This window comes from Neolamprologus multifasciatus, chromosome 14 (genome assembly GCF_963576455.1).
Source record: "Neolamprologus multifasciatus chromosome 14, fNeoMul1.2, whole genome shotgun sequence".
Lineage (NCBI taxonomy): Eukaryota > Metazoa > Chordata > Actinopteri > Cichliformes > Cichlidae > Neolamprologus > Neolamprologus multifasciatus.
Window position 1 is genome coordinate 4,381,184 of NC_140452.1, and position 20,049 is coordinate 4,401,232.

At 43.6% G+C, this 20,049-nt stretch overlaps 1 protein-coding gene across 3 annotated transcripts in view; it reads left to right on the forward strand.

Moving 5' to 3' along the window:
* The window catches only part of LOC146503273 (transmembrane protein 87A), a 27,853-nt gene continuing 7,804 nt past the window's right edge, over positions 1-20,049 (forward strand). For 2 of the 3 annotated variants that reach the window (XR_014868674.1, XM_085130619.1), the window contains exons 1-20: positions 2-229; positions 5,468-5,540; positions 5,968-6,062; positions 7,458-7,571; positions 7,664-7,720; positions 7,953-8,006; positions 9,028-9,066; positions 9,169-9,289; positions 10,135-10,196; positions 10,303-10,486; positions 10,569-10,668; positions 12,916-13,009; positions 13,079-13,153; positions 14,866-14,974; positions 15,054-15,112; positions 15,294-15,397; positions 15,485-15,558; positions 15,932-15,993; positions 17,296-17,348; positions 17,430-17,460. Coding sequence is in view for 2 of the 3 variants with exons in the window: in XM_085130619.1 (XP_084986745.1) it covers positions 92-229; positions 5,468-5,540; positions 5,968-6,062; positions 7,458-7,571; positions 7,664-7,720; positions 7,953-8,006; positions 9,028-9,066; positions 9,169-9,289; positions 10,135-10,196; positions 10,303-10,486; positions 10,569-10,668; positions 12,916-13,009; positions 13,079-13,153; positions 14,866-14,974; positions 15,054-15,112; positions 15,294-15,397; positions 15,485-15,558; positions 15,932-15,993; positions 17,296-17,348; positions 17,430-17,460 (1,698 nt within the window). In the remaining variant the exon portion in view is untranslated. Of the gene's footprint in view, positions 230-5,467; positions 5,541-5,967; positions 6,063-7,457; positions 7,572-7,663; positions 7,721-7,952; positions 8,007-9,027; positions 9,067-9,168; positions 9,290-10,134; positions 10,197-10,302; positions 10,487-10,568; positions 10,669-12,915; positions 13,010-13,078; positions 13,154-14,435; positions 14,505-14,865; positions 14,975-15,053; positions 15,113-15,293; positions 15,398-15,484; positions 15,559-15,931; positions 15,994-17,295; positions 17,349-17,429; positions 17,461-20,049 lie in introns of all 3 variants that reach the window. The other variant, XM_085130620.1, reaches the window with a different exon arrangement.

Here is a 20,049-nt window from a genome sequence, read left to right on the forward strand (position 1 = left end):
TCACCCGGAAGCAGGAAGTGTTCAGGAGCTTGTTGTGAGTTGTCGTGGAGGCTTTGCTGCTGTTGTCCGTCTCGTCTTCCTGTTGGCTCAAATGGCGAGCTTCACGGGTCCGGGTCGGACCGGTCCGGGACTCGGGTGCTGTGCTCTGGTCCTGCTGGTGCTGGCGGAAGCGAGCTGGCCGGTGGCGGCCGTGTCGGAACCGGGGAAGTGGGACCTGGACATCAATAGCGTGAGTTTCTTGCTCGTACCCCCCGCTGTGATTCTGTGATGGTTCGTTTAGGTTCTGTGATGAACGGGTTGGAGCGGAGAGGAGCTTTGAGCAGATAAAAAGTGTTTCAGCGGCGAAGCAGCCGCTAAAATACCGCTCTGTTTGCCCTGCGCCATAATCGTTACGCCGCTAACGGCTAACGTTAGCTAAAGTGAAAGTATTCAAGTGGCGCGTTACTCGACACGAACGATACCAGCTGCGCCATAAAGACGTTTGATATCAATAAAATCACCAGTTACTCGCGTATATGTGAAACAGGCCGATACCAGCCGCTCATATCTGATTTAACGTGTGTGTTTGTGGTCCTCTCTGATAAAATGGCTTGTTTAAAGATTCTGCTGAGAGGACAGAAGGAGTACTTTGAGTTATCGTGAATGAAGAGAGACTGGAGGACAGTTGGAGAATCAGGAAGAGGATTGGTAAGAAAGAAAGTGACGGCAGCTTTGAAGACTGCAAGTGGACGCTTCAGATGACACATCAGCAGGCTTTTTAACCGGACTGTTCAACACAGTCCTGTCGGATGAGAAGATGCCTGAGCAAGAAGCGGTGCTGGTACTTTTCAAGGACAAGCGTGATGTACAGAGCTGCAGTAACTACAGTGGAATACAGCTGAAAAGTTTGGGAAAGAGTCGTGAGCAGGTTAAAGAGAGGTGATCATCAGTGAGCAGCAGTATGGCTTCATGCTGAGAAACAGCTCCACACATGTGATGTTTGAGTCTGTGGAGCCAGAAAAGCAGATGCAGAAGAACTGCATGAGGAGGTGACAGAAGTATGAGAGGGTGTTGCAGGACATGTCTGAGGAGACAAAGTTTTGTGTGTCTTAAAGGAAAAAATATCTGCTGATAGATCAGATTTTTAATCGCTGTGGGTAAAAGTCCTGCATTGGTTGGGCTGTAAGCACAGCCAGTGTTTGTTACATGCATTAGTCTGCAGAAGATTGTAAAGTTGTGACTGTGCACTGGAAAACCAGACATATAGTATGAAGGTTAATGATAAACCAGACTCATCAATGCTGCGGGTTAATATCAAAGCTGATGCACAAAGACAACACTGTCAGGTCTCGCAAAATCACTAGCCCAACGTCCCGGGCTATCATAGGAAAATATATGTCAATGCTTTTGCATTCTTTCGAAATGTAGCTGAGTAATTATGTCATCGGCATCGATGAGCCACTGTCAATATGTGACATATTGAAATCGCGTTTGATTTTGCGCATGTTTTTTGCTTTCACTTTGTGGCGTGTAGAGAGCGGCAGCACTGATTGGTGAGTGACGATTAATTGCGCATCAATTCCTCTGACATCGTCTTATCACTCATTAGCTTACTATTCAAACATGACAAGTGAAATCTCCCGCAGCTTAAACACGTGAGAGGTTGATCGCGCAGAGAATCGCTGAGCATTATGTGAGTAGGTGTGTAAAAGCAGCAGGATATAAGCCGGTATTTTAGTTCTGCTGAGCCAAATAAGACAGGTCAGCGTGAAGAAGGGGCAGCCAAAGAAAAGCCGACCGCAAAACAGAAAAGTTATAACAAATCAGACTATGAGGCAAAAAGAAAGAAATTCTTTTGTTTCATGGACAAAAGAATTTCTGTGGCTGGAACACAACGAGCTAAATAACACGATGTTCTGCCAGGTGTGTTGTGAGTCGACAAGCGCCTTTGTTACTGGGACCAGTCATTTTAAGAAAGACCCCATCAGAACCCATGAGAAATGCAAGAAATGCATTATTGCTCAGTCTGCAGTATCTTTCCCAGAACAAACAGCAATCGCAAAAAACATTCTAAAAATGAACCAAACACAAGAAGAAGGCCTGAAAAATCTGTTTAGAGCAGATTTTGGACTCAAACACGTTTTGCTGCGTAGCAAAGAGTGAACTACCACTGGCCAAATTTAGCAGTCTTTGCAAACTTCAAAAAGCAAATGTCCTAGATGTTGGTTCCACTTGCCTCTTACCAGTGACTCCAGTGGAAATGTCACATTCAGGATCTGACACAGTTCTTACAAGTTCATAGAAATTTCTGTTCAATCAGAACCAAATATTTGAGTTGATGATTGTAATTTTTATACAGTTGTTGTTGTGATTTGTATTTTAACAATTTTTTTTGATTAATTTTTGTTTCCGTTACAATATTATACTTTAATGTATAATATTGTAACGCAGGGGTAGGGATGGGTACCGATATCCGGTGCCATGATGGCACCGGTTCTGACATAAACGGTAGTAACCAGACCGAAAAGCAGCGCACATTTCGGTGCTTTATTTCGGTGCTTTTTTTTTCCTGAGCTGTGATACACTTTCTTCTTCCTTACATTTATATTGGCGGTTGGCAAACAACTGAAAGGTGCATTACCGCCACCAACTGGTATGGAATGATACACTTTAGATTCTAGCCAATCATTTTACGTTTCCGGATAGTAGGCGGGTCCATGTACGTACGTTCTTTTAGAGCAGAGCTACAGATTAAAAATGCCCAAGGCGAAGCGGTCAAAAGTCTGGCTGTACTTCACAGCAAAATATGCAAACTCAGCAGCTGCAACAAGTGCTTTAAGCTGATACTGTCAAAGAAGGTAACACCTCAAATCCGATGAAACACCTGGCGACGGATAGCGTTTTTTTTTTAAAAGCCGAAAAATGCGCCGTATTTGATAGCTTGCTGCGAGACCTCACACCGAGCACATCTACTGCGGGTGTGGTGCCTGTTATCGGACCCGGAGTTAGCAACATCCCCTAAAAACCCGAAGAGGAGAGTCCTGGCCCCTAGCCCTGCCAGTGTAGCAGAAATGATGAGGATGATGATGCAGCAGCAGCCGTTCTTCTCTGCGTGAGTAGCTTAGTAGGCTAACCACGTTATTAAATTAATGCATGTAAGGTGAACTAGCAAACACGTCATAGTTACATGCAGCTGTCTTCTTGTTTGATGGCAGATACTCCCTTCACCCTGGACAAAAAGGCTAAAATGACCAAAGAAAAAGTGGAAAACAGTTAAACATGAGAGGTTTTTGGACAAAGTTTGTGTTTTTTCCATTGATTAAGCACTGCTTCCAGCCAAGAATGATACCATAAATCCCCTATAGCTGCAGAAAAGGCTAACATTGTTATCTTTTTACAAAAAAACAGCTGAACATAAGATGTTTTTGGACCAATTTTGTGTTCTCCATTCTTTAAGCACCGGTTTGAGCACCGTTTAAGCACCGGCACCGTTTCAAAAGTACCGGTTTGGCACCGGTATCGGATAAAACCTAAACGATACCCATCCCTACGCAGGGGTGTCAAACTCAAATACACAGTGGGCCAAAATTCAAAACTGGAACAAAGTCGCGGGCTAACGTTAATATTTATTGAAATATATTTATTCCTCCAGATATAAGAATGAATCTTTTCTTATGGACTCAAACACGTTTTGCTGGAAAACTGAATATGGAACAAGCAAAGCTTAATACTAAACAATATATATATATTAGCTGTATAATACCAGTAGGCCAGCTCTAATAGTAATTTGGTATGGCGTTGTGGGCCAAATTTGGCCCGCGGGCCAGAGTTTGACACCTATGTTGTAACGGGAAACAAAACATTAAAAAAATTGCTCTCTGTTTTATTTGGACAACTTAAATGTATTTTTACCAAAACCTGCAGAGTGCCGGCCCGAAGGGCTGCCAGGGATTTAGAAATTTTGTGAGCCTTGACACTGTACCACTGTTTTTAATCTGCACAACCAGCAGTGGTGTGGAATTAAATACACAAAGTTCCCGAACATTGTAAGCCACCTTTCTAAAAACAGGAACATGAACCGCTGATGTTGTTATCAACTGCCTCAGATCATCGGTTAACACAGAGTAACATGATAACAGGCATCTCCCAGCTCAGGGGCTGAAATTTCCTTTAATGCTTCACACAGGGGGCTGCAAATGAGTGTTTTTAGGAGTGGGGAGGAAATAGTTTTATCACAGTCCTTGTGATTTTCCTTTGGTGGAACTTGTATGCAGAAAAGCCCTGAATTTATCGACTTTAGGGAGGGACCACGGCTGGATCGAGGTCACTGTGTTTGTGTGGCAGCTGGAAATATCGGAATGATTACAAACAATAAACCTGCAGGTTACAGGCTTCAGTCTCCCAGGAGACGAGTAAAGATAATAATTAAAAACTTAGATTCAAGTGAGGTTTTTCACATCACAACATAATGAAACATATCTGGTCCTGACCAAGTGATCAAAGTGTTTAAAAGCCACAGAATATAAAAATGAATGATTGCTGTTCAGGGTCTCTACATATTAGTATTTATGAAGGGTACGTTGTGACTTATCTTCACAGTTACAGCAGTCGCTCGCTATAACGCAGTTCACCTTTCATGGTCTCGCTGATTTTATTTTAGTGCAGTTTTGCATGCTTTATTTTTATTTTTTTTAAAGCGCATTGTGTTGTGCGTCCCGATCGGCTATAGACTGTTGTCGATCTCCTCCGAGCCATCTCTCCCGTACAGTACAGAATCGCTACATCAATCACTAGCAGTGTGACTCTGTAGTGCTGTGCTGTAAGTTTGTACGTTTTCTCCCCGACAAACACGACAATGTCCACAAAACAGACGGAGACGTCTGTTACCACCAGCTCGTAGCTAGCTGGGGTTCAAGCCTCACTAGAGCCGGCGAGAACAGCGACCTCCAGGCAGATCTGTGCCTACTCAGGTTAAACATGATATGGTAATTTAGATAACTTAAAAATATTATTGTTTGGCTTTGTTTTACTGAAAAATCGGCTTGGCTGAGATTAAAGTTATAATTTTCACACAGCTGAACAAACGTCAAACAGAGAACTGATTAAACAGAAGTGTGAGACGGTCGAGTTTACTCCAGTGTCCTGTTATATTTAGATAGAAAGAACAGACGGCCAAATTTATTAAACTCCACTGAAACAATCTGCAAATGTCATTAAAAGTTTAATAAACTCTCATCTTGTCTTTATTTTTAGTTAGCACAAACCTTAAACACTTAAAGCTGTAAGCTAATGATAGTTATATAAGAGCAGATGCTGCTGGTGCAATAAACTGTACGTTTTACGTCCAATGGATGATGATCTGATTAGTCGACTAATCACAAAAATAATCGGTGACTAGTCGACTATCAGAATAATCGTTTGTGGCAGCCCTAACTGTGACTTTATTAACTGTCAGAGAATAAAAATGGATTTTCTTTGTTTGTTTCAGGATGTCCTGGAGAAGCAGACGTACTTCTTCTACAGTAAAACTCTGTTCAACAACAGCTTTATCAGTCTCAAATGTAAGCAGATGTTTCTTCTTTGTTAAATCTTTATTTTAGTTGGATAATAACGTTTGGGTTTGTCAAAAAGCCCAGTTTATGTTTGCTGTGCAGGCAGAAGCCGAAACTGTAACGTCTCACGTTCTGAAACAAAAAGCTTACTTAAAGTGGACTCATTCAACTTTATTTTACAGAACATATCATATGTTCATATTAAATGCAGGCAGACACTTTCAGGTTTACCTGCGTGCCTGTCTGAGAGGACAGAAGCTCCGCCCACCCACTCTTCAAACGTTTTGTTAATGAAGGATAGCCAATCAGAAGAAAGCTGACGTTGAGCGTCGGTTCAGAAACACTGGTTAAAATGATGAAGTGAAATAAAGAAAAGAACGAGTGGAGCAGCATCGTGGCCTAGAAGTGAGTTAATTTGGTTTGTTTGTGTGTGCAGTTGTATCAAAAGACTGCACCATGTCTCACCCGAGCCTGGACGTTTCCTGGTATCTGAGGAGCTCGCGCTGCAACAACGAAGTCTTCAACCTGGACGTAAGACGCTCTGCTTTCTTCTCTGGAAACTGCTTATTTGGAGTATTCGCTACTTCCATGTCATGATTTTTGGACTTCTGCAAACTTCTACAGATGATCTGAGTTTTTTTTTAACCTTTAGCTTTGTCGCACACAGACGCTCAAAAACACAGAGTCCGAATAAGAAGATCATTACTGATTAACAGTTAGGGTTGGAAGTTTGTGGACAGTTTTGCCTTTGTGCACCAGCCCGAGTCAGACGTCAGCTTTAAGGGTTTAACAGACGTATTAACTCCAACCATTATTCATTGAATAATACAAATAATGGGAGAGGATCAGTAAGGAGGTGATGTATAACTTGACTTCAATGCACATTTTTTGCATTAGTGCTTTATTTATGACCACACAGGCTCCAGTTTCTTAACAGCAACACTGATAACACAACATCAGCAGTGAGGATGATGTTGTCATCGTTTAATTCAATTCAGTTTTATTCATACAGCACCAAATCACAACAACAGTCGCCTCAAGGTGCTTTATATTTTAAGGTCGACCCTACAGTAATACATACAGAGAAAAACCCAACAATCACATGACCTCCTATGAGCAAGCGCGTTGTTGTGGAGTCTGTCCACACACACAGACACACAGCGAGGAAGCAGAGGTGGTCCAAGCGAGCGGTGCTCGTTCCTGTAGTCACCTTTAAAGCAAAGCACCTGATCCACAAGCTGCAGCGTGAAGGAAGGAGAACTCTGTAGATGCTTCATCCACACAGAGAAGAAAGAAGTTGCATTAAAATATGCAGATGAGCTGTAAACGTCTTCTGATATGATAAACTGTCTACGGCAGTGATACCTGCAAGAAGCAGGGGTGAATCTAAAGGTGGGCATGGGGTGCATAAGACCATATTTATTTTCAGGATGTCATAACATTCTGACTTAAAGTGAAAGAAGATATTTTATTAGTTAATTTGCATTAATATTTTAAAATACAAGCACAGTGCTTTTTTTGAAGGGCAGTAAAACGTTGGCTCTGCTGCAGACGAGTTGATGCAACACTTCTCCAACAGGAAGTGTTGATATGCTTGAGTTGACACACACATCCCACATATACGTGTAATCTGATGGTCTGCAGGTAAAGACTACAAAAATGGTGTCCCTACCCCAAACCTTTGGGCCTCGCTGCGTCTGTCCTCCTGTTTACACTCCACACAGGAGCGTTCCCAAATAATCAGGATTCAGTTTTCACGTTTCATTTTGTTTTTTCTGTCAACTGGTTGCTTTCCCACTGAAATGCAATCGACAAAAATCACAGTTTTAGTTGTTTTTTTAATCCTCGCACTGCTATAAGTGTGACAACACTGAGTCTCGTCTCGGGATCCAACATGCCAAATGATCACATGTGTGGCATCTGCAGGAAAAGCTGGCGAAGGAGTACTCCGAGTCGCAGAGCGTGGAGAGAGAAGGAGGAACTGGGTTCTATTCTTCACACACGTATGATACAATCCACTGTGACAATCAGAACCCCAAGGTGAACACACACACATACACCGTGCAAACACTGAATGAAGTGTCTGTGTGGTGATTGAACGCTAACACGGGCGTGTTTGTTTTATGACTCAGTTCAACCTGAATCAATCCAAGCCGATATATCCGCTGAAACCACTGCAGCAGGCACAGGTGAGCTTTTTTCTTCTGTTCTTCACAATCAAAAAAGCCTGAAGCACTACGGCCCTTTGTCTCTGCAGCTAGCTGCAGCTCTGTGTACTGACTGTACTCCCAGTTTGACCCTTTGAGGTGTGTCTCAGACTGTTTTACATGCTCTGCATGTCTGATGAGAATCATCATGGCCGCTTTGCTCACACACCTTTCTGGTTTGTCCGGTTGGTTTAAGCTGCTGTTTGTGTTTCAGCCAAGCACAGGAAACGCTTCAGGGAAACGAAAGAGAGAGGCTCCAAAGCCACAGGTGAGCACATCTTGCACACGCACGCGCGTTGGCTATTCATATCTTGTGGGGATTTTGGTCCCCACAAAGATATGAATGCACATTCACTGAGCATAAAGGGGAGCATGCAGAAATGTAATTGCATGCCTGAATAAATACACAGTGTCAGACCAACAGTTGAATTTCAGGGGCGTTAATGTGTAAAATAAGGAACAGCAGAAGCTGAGATAAGCTCTGTCCACAGCTGCTGCTCTCAGCTTCACCCTCCACACATTTGGTTTGTCACAGATTGTGCACCCTACCTCACGCCCTTTCTAACCCCACGCTCCTGTTCCTCATCTAGGATCAGTGTGAGATCTACACTCGTTTGTGCCCCTCTGAGCCTGGGCGTGTGTGTCTGCCCGGTCTGGAACCAGGGCTCCTTAACCTTTAAGGAAATTATGTTGATAATAAATTTAAATAATTGTGGGAGCAGCTGAAAGTACCTTTACTTTCTCTGCTGTGGCAGCAAACAAAGCTTTGTGATGTTTGTGTGTTTGCTTATCTGTTGTCTTCAGTTAAGAACAGGAAATGATGTCAATGTTTTGCATGTTTTGGACCAAATTCCGAAACGCTTCATGGGACGAAGTCACTGCAGTGTTCTTTAGTATTTGCTTTGTCATATTTTAAGTGATAGAATTTTGTTCAGGCACTTTTTAAAGTACATTTTGTTACATTTTTTGTTTTGAATGTCAGATATTTTTGTTTTTCACAGTGGAAACAGCACAGCTGTCATTAGCAACAATAGAAGCACCTCTGTTAGAGCAGGCGTGCCACTTATATGATCTGTCAATATTTAAAGAGCTCTGTGTGAGTCGTGTGAGATTTGAAGATATTTTTTCAGAGCGTAACAGTCGAATAATGTAGGAGAACAGATGTGGACGGACTTTGTTATTGGTCACGTCGCTGATTAAAGTTACTCTGGTTATTTTAAATCCATAGATTGTTTTCTTCTCGAGTGTTTGAGTCAGTTTAACAAACGTTGTTCTTCTTTGTCTCACAGTCAGCAAAGACGAACGAAACCGACAAAGATCAAAAACAGGTCAGCTGCTATTCCTGAAAGATTATCTTGTGATCCCAGGAAATCCTGATGGAGGCTTCTTTAAATTGATGTAAAAGCTACTCTCTCTCCGCTGTTGCTCAGGCTGGGAATCCTGGTTTCGATGCGGTGGCTCAGAGCTGGGATGACGGACCCTACATGTTCATCCTCAAAATCGAAGACAAGAGCCAGCAGTCTGGTGGCAAAAATCAATGGAATCTGAAGCGTCAGTGCACGCTCATCCATAAAACACACACACAGACAGCTGTCTGCATTAGTCTTAGTTAACAATCAATGAGATTTACAATTGTAATTAAAATATGTTAAGTCTTTGTCTCATAATGAAATCATTCAAAATCACAATAACAGGCTTTTTAAATAAACCAGCGTGTCAGTGAAGTCTAATCAGAGCGAATTTGAGAAACATCAACTGCAGTTCACCTGGTGTCGCTGCAGGGGGCGCTCGAGAGCTGGTCCTCAATCAAAGGCGTAAATCAGGGGTGTCGAACTCCAGGCCTCGAGAGCCGGTGTCCTGCAGGTTTTAGATCAACACTCCTGAATCACATGATTAGTTCATCATCAGGCCTCTGGAGAACTTCAAGACATGTTGAGGAGGTCGTTTATCCATTTGAATCAGCTGTGATGGATCAAGGACACATCTAAAACCTGCAGGACACCGGCCCTCGAGGCCTGGAGTTGGACACCCCTGGTGTAAATGAAACTGAACTGGTGAAAAACAACCATTCAAACCTGCTTCTGTACAACAAAAGAACACCTTTGATTTGGTTTTTCTCAAATCCAGCGTCCATAACATGTCCAAACTGAAATAAAATGATTTTTATGTCCTTCAGTTTGTTTTAGAGTGAGGCTGATTCTGCCTGTTTTTTTGGGTTTGTTTTTTTGTTTGTTTTTAAAGCTAGCATTTGCTAATGGAGGCTGATTGGTCGAGTAGAGGACTATAACATAGAGCTATGTTGAGAGGAGTTGGATGGTCTGATGTTCAGTGAGCAGAGGCTACTTTAGATAATGCTTTTAGTCACCGTCTGACACCCACTCTGTTTGTATTTACAGTCCAGATCAGTATGAAGGGTCCACATGGCTTTATATCAGCGTCCGAATGGCCTCTGATGATGGTAAGAGCAAACACGTGCACGCAGAGAAATTCAAATTATATTTATTTGCTCGGGTATTTAAAATGCAGCAATAAGTCATTTACTTCCTGTCGCTCCTTTCTTCCAGTTCTACATGGTGATGTGCATCGTGTACGTGCTGCTCGCCGTGCTCTGGTTGGTTCTGTCCGCGTGTTACTGGAGGGACCTGCTCCGGATTCAGTTCTGGATCGGAGGTGTCATCTTCCTGGGCATGTTGGAGAAAGCCGTTTACTATGCCGAGTTCCAGAGCCTCAGATACGAAGGCGTGTCAGGTAGACAAAGATCACAGGTGGTGGCCCGCGTGGTGCGTGACAGAGCTGTGATGAATATCCTGTGTCACGTGTCCTCCTGCAGTCACCGGGGCGGTGGTGTTTGCCGAGGTGCTCTCTGCGGTGAAGAGAACTCTGGCCAGAGTGCTGGTGATCATCGCCAGTCTGGGATACGGCATCGTCAAGTGAGTTTCACAGCTGTTACTGACGGCTGGCAGGTGCGTTATATGCAGTGTTGCCAACTCCTCAGTAAGGAAAATCACTATTGGTTGTCCTAGAAGTCGCTAGAAGTCGCCAAATGACGTCATCACCTAATTTGCATAATTGGTCATGCTAATGTAATCGTAACCTACGCTGCTGGAGAGAGAAATAACATCGTGGACGAGACATAAAGTGAGCAAAAAAAACGTCCTAAATGCATTTAGAATTTATTTAGAACTACAAATTAAATTTCTTTTAGCAATTATTGTTTTTTTAATGTCTTTCACGTCTTTTTTTAGCGACTTTTTTTTAGGAAAAAAGTCGCTAACAAAGTCGCGACTTTTTTTTAGAACAAAAGTTGCTAGGGGGTCTGAAAACTCGCTAAATATAGCGACAAAGTCGCTAAGTTGGCAACACTGGTTATATGTTTCCACTGTGAGAACCTCTGTAGGAGAAGGAAGGACCGACTCTGAGGCTGATGTGTCTGAAGACCTCCAGCTGTGCAGTTAAAAACCCAGCAGCTTAGCTGATTTATGAGCCTAGTGCCGGTAATGTTATGCACCCGTTTGCCACCAGATGGAGCTGTAGCCCAGCATCATCGTAGATAAATACCATAAATGTTAATTTAGGCCTGGAAATTTTTTTGTTGTTGTTGCAAAAAAGGTGTACTGGGAAAAAAAATGCTTTTTGTAACATTTTTGTCTGGTGGTGTCCTATGTGATTTTATTAATGTGAAATATGAGCTGTGGCTCCAAAAGTCTTTGGAACCAGAGGAGCCCCCTGCTGGTCTGTAGAAAGAGTGCAGGTTTGAGGCTCTTATGCGATGGTGTCGCTTTTCAGACCTGGAAACTACATCTATGAAGTCCTGGATGGGTCCAGAGTGCTTCGTATTATTTTGAATCCTCGACGTAAAGGAGAAAGTCTTACCTTTAGTTACATAATAATAGGATATAAAAATGCTTGTGTCAAGTCTCATAAAATAATCAAAACATTTTGCTGACTTTGCTCAAAAATATGAATTCCTCCCTGTTCGGTTCTGTGCAGCGTCACATGACATTACTTTTAAATGCAGACCGCTGATGCTATCGTCAGTTCTGCTGATCCAACCAGAGGACTGAACGGACTCCATTAAAATTGATATCACGCATCAAGGAAAGTTAGAAAACCCAAAAAGAAATGGCGCACAACTCCATCCTCAGATCGGTGCGGCTACGTGATTGGGTTACAGGTTGTTGTTTGTATACCTGGCTCAGAATCGATGTCATGTCAAAAGCAAACGCTTTGCATTTTTTAAATTTCATTCACTAAACAAAAAAAGTTTGAAGATAAGAGTCTATGTAGCAGATCCCAGAACTTGCTTGTGCTTTGCGGTTTAAGGGATAACCGCCATGTTTGCAGATGGGAAATCCTCCCATAGATTTCTATTAATGTCACCACTGTGGAAATGCAGTCAAGCGGCGAACTGAAGGAACTTTGAGAACCACTGAAAGTGTTTCTGATTCCATCCATCCATCTCCTTCTGCTTATCCGGGACGGAGTCGCGGGCACAGCAGCCTAAGCAGAGAAGCCCAGACCTCCCCTTCCCCAGCCACCTCCTCCAGCTTGTGTGGGGGAACACCAAGGCGTTCCCAGGCCAGCCGAGAGATATAATCTCTCCAGTGTGTCCTGGGTCTGCCCCGGGGCCTCATCCCGGTGGGACATGCACGGAACGAGGCACCCAGGAGGCGTCTTTGTCAGATGCCTGAAACACCTCAACTGGCTCCTTTCGATGTGAAGGGCAAGACTCTGCTCTGAGCCCCTCCTGGATGGCCGTACTCACCCTATCTCTAAGGGAGAGGCCAGCCACCCTTCAGAGGAAGCTCATTTCTGCCGCTTGTATCGGCAACCTCGTTCTTTCGGTCACTACCCACAGCTCGTGACCATAGTTGAGGGTAGATCGACCGGTAAATTGAGCATCTGCATCACTGCGGCCGCTGCCCAGTCCCATCCGGACTCAATGTCCCCAGTCTCCCTCAGAATGCTGTTGAAGCTCTGCCGAGGGTGTGCGTTGAAGATCTCGCGGACTGGGCCTCTGCTAGGCGTTACCAACACACCCTCACTATACATTTTGGTGTGACAGGTCTGTCCAGCGCCATCTCTTGCCACCTGATCCAACTCACTTTATATAGCGGTCATTATCTGCAGATACAGTTCACACGCACAGAGTGATGTTTCTCGTTTGTCTCCCGCAGGCCGAGACTCGGCGCTCTGCTGCACAGAGTCGTTGCCGTTGGTCTGCTCTACTTGATCTTCTCCATCATCGAGGGAATCTTAAGAGTCAACGCTGTGAGTCTCAAGAGCGCTGCAGTACGCTGTGTGTGTGTGTGTGTGTGTCTGACATGTTTTTCTCTGCAGGATCGAGGGGACATCAGCAGTAAAGTTTTGTGTGACATAGTGCTGGCCTTCACTGATTCCTGTGTTGTCTGGTGGATATCCTTTAACATGTATTAAGAGAATCATCCTCTCACGCTTAATTAATCTTTTGAAAACTAAATAAAATCCGTCACATAAACACTGAAAAATGTATTCATAACCACACGGTCAGGATTTAATAAAGAGGCATCGGCGTGGGGAGGCATCTTTTTGTGTTTGTAGGAGTTTTCCTCTCAGAGTCATCGTTTTGGGAGGAGAGTATTGAAATGAATCATACCGAGGGTTTTTCTTAATTTAATGCAGACAAGAGTCTCTTTTGCACCTGTTGTGGCCGTGTTAGCTCCCATTAGGAGCGTTAATTTATTTGAAATGCCAGAGCGAGGTGTCCGTGCATGATTGGTTTGAGTGGACGGCTCAAAGCCGCGAGCTCCGTGCCAAAGCTTTGGTTCGGTCCTGTAAATCTCTGCAGGCTTAAAGCTGAGCCCCAAATGTTTCTGCTCTGCACGTTTGAACTCCATGGACCTAAACTGGGCGTCAAATGCATCCAGGGAGCATCGGCAGTGAAGGTTTCTTTCTCCTGTTTCGTGCCTTTTCTTGAACAAACACATTTCTTACAAGATTTTATTTTATTTAGAAGCCTGAGCCCTCGTCAGTGGCAGGTCACCAAAAGTCTTCGACTGTGGGGGGGGGAAGTTACAGCAGTCAAAATGAAGTAAAACACACCAAATGTATAAGAAATAGCTGAAACTAGTCCAGTCAGATAAAAATAACAATAAGCAAAATGAAAACATCAAGGAGGTAAAAATGGACCATCTAATAAACGAAAACTAATTTATAATAAAAAATTCAGCAAAGCAAAAAAACCACAGAATTGAACTGACTTTCTTAATATTTTATGACACATTTAAGTCGAAATTTAAAGTCCAAACGAAGCGGCTGTTTCAGCTGCAGCCACCCCAGGTCGATTAAATCTCTGAACACACCAGGTCCTCCCGTTTGTCTCTTCCTGTTTGTTTTCCCTGCTGGGGGATGTAAATGCGTCCGACCCACTAAAATATCCGATGATTGAGCGACAGGAGGGATGATGAATAAACTCCACCCACCTGCTGCACCCTGATGAGCAAAACAAACCTTTAGACTGAACAGAAGCTGTTCGCTGTGTGTGGATGGGCTGTGTGTGCATTTCTCTTCTTCCTCTCACCCTTCTCTTTTCTGTTTACTTCCTCCGTTCTTTTCCTTCCCTTCCTGCTTTCTTGCGTCCCTCCTCTTCCTCTTCATTTTGTCTCCTTCGCCTCATCCTCCGTGTCTTCTCCCGTCTTCCTTTTCTTTCCCTCTCCAGGCTGAAGATGATGTAGTGCTCCTGGCTGCTATTCCTCTGGCTGTGCTCGACTCTACCCTCTGCTGGTGGATATCCGCCACTGCACCTTCCCCCCTCTCTAGTGAAAGTTTGCCTTTCTCTCCCTTTCCACTTGTTTCTACCTTGCTGCTTTGTTACATATTTAGCCAGAGCTAACTGATACATGGACCCTTGAATCAGAGGTGTCCTTAAACATCAGAGTTACCCTGAAGCACCAGGAGAACTCAAAGCGTGATCGGCACAGAGAAAATCCGACAGGTGCGTCCGCTCTTGGGTTCCTACCTGTGCAGGGAGGGAGGGAGTGGATGTTAGCTGAGTGGGACAGAGTTTTAAATTGTCCTGCGTGTGAAGTGAATGTTGCACGACAAGTTTCAGTCGTCCTCTCGGTGAAGTTCCTTGACCGTGTCGTCACATCTTTGTGAGCCTGACTCAGACGATGAAGCTGCTGCGCCTCAGGAGGAACGTGGTGAAGCTCTCGCTCTACAGACACTTCACCAACACGCTCATCTTCGCTGTCATAGGTATTCAAAGTTCTCTTTGAGTTAAACATTTTATTTTCACGTCCTTGTTTGAAGGCTGTGATGTTTGTGTGCTTTTCAGCGTCGGTCATCTTCATCATCTGGACCACGAAGACCTTCAGGATGTCCAAATGTCAGTCTGTAAGTACTTGGATCCAGTTAAAGCTGCTCTCCAGCTTCTCTCTCTTTCATTTCTTCTTGTTTTCATTGGAAAATATTTAACTGCAAAAATGAGAAGAATTAATCGATTAATTCGATTTATTCTCTGAACCGAGTTTGTTTTTTCTTCCTCACTGCTGAATCTCTCTCTCTCTCTCTGCAGGACTGGAGGGAGCTGTGGATAGATGACGCTTTCTGGCGTTTCTTGTTCTCCATCATCCTATTGGTCATTATGTTTCTATGGCGACCGTCAGCCAATAACCAGAGGTAGGATGTTGTTTTGGGTTTTTTTTTAATCCCCAGTCTCCAGTTTGTGTCTGTAAAGTAAAGCCGTGTCCTCTGTGTCTGTAACAGGTACGCCTTCAGTCCTCTGGTGGATGAAGAGAGCGATGAAGAGGAGAAGGAGCCCATGATGAACGAGGCTTTTGGTCAGAATGCACACCTGCCTCACTCCTCTCCTCTTTCTGTTTAGCCTGAGATGAAATGAATCCATTGAAGTGGATTCAGCTCCATGATTGTTCATAATAATCCGTTATCTGATACTCAGCGAGCTGTTTTAGCTTTTCGCCCTTTAAACCAGCCTTCTTCTGATTGGATGCCCGTCATTAACAAGAGCTTTGACGAGCAGCTGTGACCTCGTTATTAGAAACTCATTTTTAACACGTTAACGACGTTAAATACGTTTCCATCATTGGAACAGGAGCCACGCTGCACATGTGTGAGGTACCTCTGGTAAATGATCTTCTACGTTTTATTATTTTTCTCACGGTTTGTTTGTTTTTCACTCCTTTGTGTCTCCAGAGGGGATGAAGATGAGGGGCATGAAGAATGAGGCCAACGGCTCAGCCAAAGCTAACAAAGTGGTGAGTCAGAGGACTCCGAACACCGCCAGACATCAGCCCGTGTTAGCGGTTTGCACAGGAACCTCGCAGCAGCCGTGTTACTGGTCAGATTGTGGCATTAAAATGGTCCTAAAGGCACCAACAGCACAAACACAGTCCAGAAAAGTTGCTAAATAAAAGGAGAACTAATGATTTATTTTAAAAAATTACAGTAATGATGGAGGAAATTAGCTGTGGAGACAAAAGCATATTTCTTTGTATCAGGCTGTAAACGTGTGTGATGTAGCATAACTTAAGCAGCAAGGACGGTGATAAGTAAATAGCATTAGCAGACGATTGAAGTTCTTTTAAGCATACTTTATTGCTGGCATCTCCGTTTTACCATAAAACAATCAGGCATGCAAAAATCCCACTGGCTTTATACAGGACTTTGCCCACACCTGACCTCGATAGTCTCTACCATTGAAACAAATAGGTCAGACCAAACAATACAAGTCTAAACAAAGAACAGGAATAAAGTCATGCATGAACTCATTTACTCAACTAAATGGTTTGTAAAGTAAAACACTGCATACAATATAACTCAAAGGGCTACTTTAAAGAAAACAAACAATACTATACAAAATGAAAAAAAACCCCATTTGGTTACACCCAGTGATGCAATCATTGACCTCATGACCCGACATAAACAGGAAGTAGTGGGCGGCCCTTCCCATACACCTGTCTCACATATACGACCTGAATACACAACATGGACACCAAAGCAACATAAAGAAACATAATTTACCAGACATGTGCCTGTAAACAGAAGAAAATTCAGATGATCTGATGGTTAGTAGTGTTTGCTTTATAACACATGCATGGATGTAAAAGATGTAACTGCTAGCACAAACAAAACCCGGGATAGAAGTTACACCAGCAATGTCTAAATCAAAGCATTATGGCTGACTGTAAAATAACAATATATGCACAAACAACGCGCTTCATTTGTGCTGTAAAGTTTTAACATGACTCAGCAGCTGGAGCCTCCGGTGGACGTCAGAGGAACTGCAGCTTTTGGTGCTCCAGCGTTATCTTAATTTTTTAGGATCCGTTGAATGGATTAGAAACTAAAACTTATTTTTCTTTTTATATATCTTTTTTTTTTTTTACTTTACTCACTAAAGATTTTACTAAACTGGTTATTGTTCAGTCGTCGTAGCTGCTTATTTTACTGCATTCAATCACAGTTTCTGTAACAGCTGATGAAGCCATGTTTAGTGTTCAAAGGAAAATCTTCTATTTGCATCACGCAGCCTGATCCCTCATGTTTAATCTCCTTAGGATGAGGACCTGAAGTGGGTTGAGGAGAACATCCCGTCATCTATGGCAGATGTGTAAGTCGTCACGAGCGTGTGACTCTGCTGATTATTGTGAATCAGAAACCCGACACTGAACGTGTTTTCTCTTCCTCGCAGCGCCCTGCCGCCCCTGCTGGACTCTGACGAGGTAAACTTTCACTTCACTGGAAAAATTTGACATCGATTCAAACGTAAAATGAAACTTTCTCCGTCACTGTGGAGAATTTAGAGCACAAAGGCACAAATGGTACCCGGAGTAGACTCACTGGGATCTGACCAGTTGATGGTTTAGTTTTTTTTTTTTTTAAATTCCCAAAGTTTAAACTTTATCACAGTTTGAAAATTGTGTTTGAGGCCGCTAACAGATAAATAATAAATGAGATCGTCATCGTTACTGACAAGCAGCACACAGCTGAGTCTGTTTATCTGCGTTAAAGAGAAATGCAGGAAGTGTCTCTGGTCCCGAAAGGTCCCCAGAGAGTGTGGGTCCCCTCATGTGCTGTGAGGTATCGCATTTGAGCCATCAGAGCTCATTTATTGTCAATAAACTGTTTCTTTTCCAGTTAATTGAAATTCTGAAGTCTGTAAAATGGTAAATGGTAAATGGCCTGCATTTGTATAGCACTTTTCTAGTCCTTAAGGACCCCAAAGCGCTTTACACTACATTCAGTCATTCACCCATTCACACTCACATTCACACACTGGCAATGGCAAGCTACATTGTAGCCACAGCTGCCCTGGGGCGCACTGACAGAGGCGAGGCTGCCGGACACAGGCGCCACCGGGCCCTCTGACCACCACCAGTAGGCAAACATGGGGTTAGTATCTGTTAGTGTGTGTAAAACTTTGAAATCCACAGGAATATATCATTTTTATACTTTAGAGGACAAGGCGCCCAACTCCTCTGGGATCAGGTCCAAAGTCAAGCAGATGTTTCTATTATAAACTGTTTCCATTATAGAGGCCTTTTCGACTTTGGTTTTAAAATCAACTTTAACATATTAAATATATTTGCATTTAAAAGAGAAACTGAACCAGTGGAACAAATCCGCAGGGTTTAAATAGTGTTTTCATTTCTGTGATTCACCCTGAAACTCCACGTTATCATTATTATCACTTTATATTCATTTGTGAAGTAAAGCTGTGGTGGTTTGGGTGGATCTCCCTCTGGAGACCACAGAGCGTCAAACTGTTCTCACCTGCATACTGAGTTTACTCGAAGAGCTCAGTGAACAAACTCAAACTTATTGAGAAACACACACACACATTCTTGTTTTCATGTTTTGTTTGTGAGGAAATCTAATTTACATAATGCTTTCCTTAGCTGCTAACCCTCAGCCTGAACTATAACTATAACCTAACTGTAACCCTGATTCTTAAAACCACATTTTGAGTCTCAAAAATGCCCTCAGACTCGTGAGGACGCCCACTTTTGTCCTCACGAGTCACTGTTGGTCCCCACAAAGATCTCTAGACAGGTGTACACACACACACACACACACACACACACACACACACACACACACACACACACACACACACACACACACACAGCTTATGAGCAGCAGGGGGCAGCAGACCCACAGTAGACACCCTGTGCTGCTGGTTACGTCATACTGTTGTTTATCGTCCTCTGTGTTGTCATGGTGAGCAGAAAGATGTGACGCGACAGACACGCGGCGTGTGTGTGTGTGTGTGTGCTGCAGCTGTTAATGATCCTCCGAATAAAAACAAAACATATTTGTATTTTTTCTCATCACTGTTTGTGTGATCAGCGGCCTCAGACCGACGTCCAGCAGACGCCGCGCTCGTTTTAACATCCGTCCGCGTTTTTCCTCGCGTCCTCCGTTGGCCGTTCATTCAAACCATTTTCCAAATTATTTACTCTCTCGTCTGCAGACCGAGCCTCTTTAAGGCGTCCGGCAATCAACAAAGTGCCTCTTATGTAAAATCAATTTCTTACATAAGCGGCCATATGAACGCAGAGGGGTATTAAACCCACAGAAGATATGAAGTGTGCACACGCTCTGTTCCCCGCAGGGCGAGCGGGCTTCGTTCTGCCAGCGAGGATAATGGACGTGTACGTAATGAAGCCGGCTCATCAAAGGGTTAAATTAAGGGGAAATAATGCCTTTAACTCCCTGCTCGTCGCCTCCTTTTGCTAGATTATGTAACGCGTTCTTGTTATTTAAGAGATAAATGAGGGCTGAATCTGAACCCAACCTGCCTGTTATGCTAAATTACGCAATTCATCACGATCGAGGAGGAAATTGTGCCTCACCTGCCGTCACCCCGACGCTTTGTGTTGTTTTGCTACCTGAATAAATCCTGTTAACCTGGATTCTGGCAGCTGAGCCAGCGTGAGAAGATTGTTTGAAACGCTCGGCGCTCCTCAGTGTCGCTCATGAAGACAGAAGCTGCTCTCTGACCTTCCTTAATCCCTGAGCCTGAAATAACCTGATGTAAAAGAGCTTTTTAATATCTGTAAACGGTGCTGACCTCTGCAGTTTGTCGCTTAGAGAGCGCACCGAGCTGTGCTGTCAGAAAGGCCGGTTCTGGGCAGAACGTTTAGGCTGTAGATCCACTCAGGACCATCGCTGTTTACGTCCACGCTGCGCTTCACTGTCCTGCTGTGGAAACGTTTTGACTGCTTGAGAATGTAAAGCAGGGGTCACGTGGGACCAGAACCACCAAAGGGTCCAGTTCAGCTGCAAAAGGTGCAAATTTCAGCGAGGTC